The sequence below is a fragment of the Procambarus clarkii genome, chromosome 94, assembly GCF_040958095.1.
Source record: "Procambarus clarkii isolate CNS0578487 chromosome 94, FALCON_Pclarkii_2.0, whole genome shotgun sequence".
Classification (NCBI taxonomy): Eukaryota; Metazoa; Arthropoda; class Malacostraca; order Decapoda; family Cambaridae; genus Procambarus; species Procambarus clarkii.
Window position 1 is genome coordinate 7,526,968 of NC_091243.1, and position 4,876 is coordinate 7,531,843.

The 4,876-nt window shown below is 50.1% G+C and overlaps 1 protein-coding gene across 1 annotated transcript; it reads left to right on the top strand.

Annotated features, from left to right (window-relative positions):
• The first annotated feature begins 756 nt into the window (after positions 1–756).
• On the top strand, positions 757–3,687 carry LOC138349673 (uncharacterized). Its single transcript, XM_069319870.1, has 2 exons — positions 757–840; positions 3,251–3,687. Exons 1-2 carry the CDS (start codon positions 768–770, stop codon positions 3,685–3,687), a joined length of 510 nt encoding a protein of 169 aa, XP_069175971.1. The 5' UTR covers positions 757–767.
• The last annotated feature ends 1,189 nt before the right edge of the window (positions 3,688–4,876 follow it).

Sequence of the window (4,876 nt, forward strand, 5' to 3'; positions counted from 1 at the left end):
ACGGATCAAAGTCTTTCCTAAGTCTTCACGCACACACAGAAGTCTTCACGCGTACACAGACGCATCTCACAATATCTAACACAGACTTCAACTTAGGAGACGGAAGTCTGAACTGGAGCGGAAGCTCGACCCATTAAGCCACTTTAGGTGAGCACATCAAGGTGAATACACACACACACACACACACACACACACACACACACACACACACACACACACACACACACACACACACACACACACACACACACACACACACACATCACTCACCTAAATGAGGTAAAATAGGAAAGATACATGAGAGAGTGAGAGGACTCGTGGGGGACGGAGAGGACTGTTAAGTAAGTAAGAGCTAAGAGCTAAGAGAACGAAGGCCTGGCCCCCAACGTCCGTATTACAGCATACTATGAACAGAAGCTACTCACCAAAAATCCACGTCTTCTATGCATCGACAAGTGTCCGGTTAGGTGGGTTGCTTGGGTGCGTACGCTTCTGGTTAGGCTACCTACCTACCTTGAGGTGCTTCCGGGGCTTAGTGTCCCCGCGGCCCGGTCGTCGACCAGGCTAGGCTAGGTTAGGTTAGGCTTGCTAGGCTAGGTTAGGTTAACACAAAGGAAATCTAAATTCTCCAACTATACCAGCGAGAATATCATCATAAGGACTGACAATAATAATAATTTCACTCCTCTGCTTCCCACAGAGAGAGAGAGAGAGAGAGAGAGAGAGAGAGAGAGAGAGAGAGAGAGAGAGAGAGAGAGAGAGAGAGAATGGAGAGACGTCTGCTGTTCCTGCTCCTGCTGGCGGGTCTGCTGCTGGAGGCGCCGGTCACTACTGCTTCAGGTAGGTCTGCTCTTCTCTCCACTGTACGGCTGAATTAACTTCAGTCACCCACTCCACCCACTCCATACACCCCCTTCCCCACTCCACCCACTCCATACACCCCCTTCCCCACTCCACCCACTCCATACACCCCCTTCCCCACTCCACCCACTCCATACACCCCCTTCCCCACTCCACCCACTCCATACACCCCCTTCCCCACTCCACCCACTCCATACACCCCCTTCCCCACTCCACCCACTCCATACACCCCCTACCCCCTCCCCCACTCCACCTTACAGTCACACCATGAGCAACACAACACCCATTAACAACACCCATTAACAACACCATTAACAACACCCATTAACATCACCCATCAATAACTGACAAGATTATTACCCTCCCGGACCTCATTTGCTTCGATAAATGCTCTAAAATGACTCAGAATAACTCATTAATTTTGCAAATAAGCTCAGTCGACGGGCGGAAGTACCTGTGGGCCTTATGAAATAGGTGGGCCGACCCCTCCCCATTATAGCGGGATGGTCGCAGTTCGTCAGGTGGGTGTTGGGGGGGGGGTGTTGAATGGGGTGGGTGTTGGGTGGGGGGGGGTACTGCATGGGGGGTACTGCATGGGGGGTACTGCATGGGGGGTACTGCATGGGGGGTACTGCATGGGGGGTACTGCATGGGGGGTACTGCATGGGGGGTACTGCATGGGGGGTACTGCATGGGGGGTACTGCATGGGGGGTACTGCATGGGGGGTACTGCATGGGAGGTACTGCATGGGGGGTACTGCATGGGGGGTACTGCATGGGGGGTACTGCATGGGGGGTACTGCATGGGGGCGGCGACGTCATCTCCGGGGGGACTGTATTATTTGGTTTCTGTTTCTGGTGGACCAGTTACTTTTCAGTATTTTACCCCCGACGTTGAGAATTTCAACTTGTTTATTTTCAATGATGGTATGGTAATGTTTCTCGAGGCACAGCTCATCCATCAGCACCACAGGTCATCCATCAGCACCACAGGTCATCCATCAGCACCACAGGTCATCCATCAGCACCACAGGTCATCCATCAGCACCACAGGTCATCCATCAGCACCACAGGTCATCCATCAGCACCACAGGTCATCCATCAGCACCACAGGTCATCCATCAGCACCACAGGTCATCCATCACCACCACAGGTCATCCATCACCACCACAACTAGTGAAGCTGCCTGTGTCACCTGCCTGTGTCACCTGCCTTTGTCACCTGCCTACGTCACCCGCCTGTGTCACCCGCCTGTGTCACCTGCCTGTGTCACCTGCCTGCGTCACCCGCCTGTGTCACCTGCCTGCGTCACCCGCCTGTGTCACCCGCCTGTGTCACCTGCCTGTGTCACCTGCCTGCGTCACCCGCCTGTGTCACCTGCCTGCGTCACCCGCCTGCGTCACCCGCCTGTGTCACCTGCACAACGTCACCTGTCATCACCTCTCGGAAGGTCATTAATGCTACGGCCACCATTCATCCCTTAATTCCGCTAACCACTTACGAAACCTGTACATCTTTCCTCAATCATGGCGGCTTTGTTTACATTTATTAGGCAGTTGATGAGCTGCTAATCACCACAGAGGTTGTTTGTACCTGAAATAACCCTTAATGATTGTGCAGTTTCGAAGCCAGTACACGTTTTTAATACATGTAAAGAAACCCACAGTAAATTGAGAAAGGATGTACAGGTTTCTAAACCAAATGATGCTAGTAGTGATAGGTGGACAGAATCATCAGGTGTAAGGTACCCGATACCTTAATACCTTGCACAGGATGCTACCCACAACAAGCGGGTGGGTCGGAGGTCGCTGGTAAGATAGTTATTGCCAGGTAAATATGAGGCTTCAGGCGGCCGCCTGGAGGGTGTCACCGCTGTAATTCGTACCCTGAATGGTGTCATTTGACACGTGGGAACATGTTGCATGACACAACATGGCATGAGCCAACATGGCATGAGCCAACATGGCATGAGCCAACATGGCATGAGCCAACATGGCATGAGCCAACATGGCATGACACAACATGGCATGAGCCAACATGGCATGAGCCAACATGGCATGAGCCAACATGGCATGAGCCAACATGGCATGAGCCAACATGGCATGAGCCAATATGGCTCTGCTCTGTACGATAACACGAGCGCAAGAAATGAGAGCTGCCCCGAGGACGACTTGTCCTCCCTCCCAGCTGTGAGAAGTGTGTCCACTCTCCCTACATGAACCCTAAATTCTCTTCTTCTTCTTCTTCCTTCTGCACTTCTGTTCTTCTCCCTTCACCTACTGCCACCTCTTATGCTTAGCTTTCCCCTCCTTCCTTCTCCTCTACCTCCCCCCTTTTACTTTGATTCTCGTAACTGACTTGTTTCTTAATCCTGTGTTTTCATTTCCAGCTGTTGTCCAGGTACCCTCGTCGTCTCCATCATCGTCGCCAGCATCTCCTCCATCACCGCCATCTACATCGCCAACAATCTACGACACAACCGGCCAAAACGACCAGAATAAAGACCAGTTCGACCACCGCTGCCAGAGTGACCCAGCCGACAACCAACACGACCAGGAAGCCCGCGAACTGCAGAGAGACTTCGATAACTCTCTCGACCAGAGAGACGCCTCCACGACGGCTCTGGAAGAGAAGGAGGAGGAGGAGGAGGAGGAGAAGAAGGAAGAGAAGGTGCACACACACAAGGAAGATGAACCAAGGAAGCCTCACCTAGCGGCCAACAGCGCCTCTTTCACGACTCACCTCGGAGAAACGGCCACCTTAGACTGCGTCATATCTGACCTAGCTGACGAACCTGTAAGGATCTCCTTGACCTCATTTTTCTAAATTGTTGTAATATTCATAAAGTGATTGTACATGTGATTGTGTGCTTGAGGGATTGTGCGTCTAAGGAATTGTACGCTCAAAGGGATGTGTGCGTAAGGAATTATATGAACTCAAGATATTGTGCAGCGAAAGGATTGTCTGCTCGTGATTGTGGGCTCAAGGGATTGTGGGCTCAAGGGGTTGTGGGCTCGTGATTGTGGGCTCAAGGGGTTGTGGGCTCGTGATTGTGGGCTCAAGGGATTGTGGGCTCAAGGGGTTGTGGGCTCGTGATTGTGGGCTCAAGGGATTGTGGGCTCAAGGTATTGTGGGCTCAAGTGATTGTGGGCTCAAGGGATTGTGGGCTCAAGGGATTGTGGGCTCGTGATTGTGGGCTCAAGGAAGTATGTGCTTGTGAAATTGTGTCGTCAATGGATTGTTTTCTCAGGGTATTGTGTAGCCAAGAGAATGACTGCTCAGAAAATTGTTAGATGCCTTGTTTGTTCAAAGGATTGTGCGTTCAAGGTATTGTATGCTCAAGAGATTATGAGCTGAAGGGATTGTACGTTTTTTGCGATAATCAATGATAATGGTCTCGCTAAGGGTGTTGAGGAGATAACAATGATGAAATAATGATGAGATAATGATTTATGATGAATATAATGACTGATGATACAATTTTTGATGATGACGAATTAGTGACTGATGATGATATAATGATTGGTGATGATACAGTGATTAATGATCAGTATATGATGACGTGATTATTAAGAAAAGTTTGTGAAAATATGTAAGTTTCCCGAACTTAGATCTTCTACTTGTCATCTTAATCTTAAACTTAACTCTGATCTTAACTTAAACCAAACTTTGACCTTAACTTAAACCTAACTTTGACCTTAACTTAAACCAAACTTTGACTTTAATTTAAACCGAACTTTCATCTTAACTTAAACCTGACTTTGACCTAACTTTGGCCTTACCCCTAACTTTGACCAGCTTACAGCCGTAGCTTTGACCGAGGCCTAACCCGAGCAGTCTCTCTTGAAGGTGTCGTGGCTCCTGCAGGTGGAGGAGGAGGAGGAGGTGCTGAAGCTGCTCACCTGGAGCACCTACACCTACTCCAGTGATCTCAGGTGAGCCTCCAAATGAGCCTCCGGGTGACTGTTCAGAGGAGTTGAAAGGTGAGTCCCCAGACATGCTGGCAGGTGAGTCT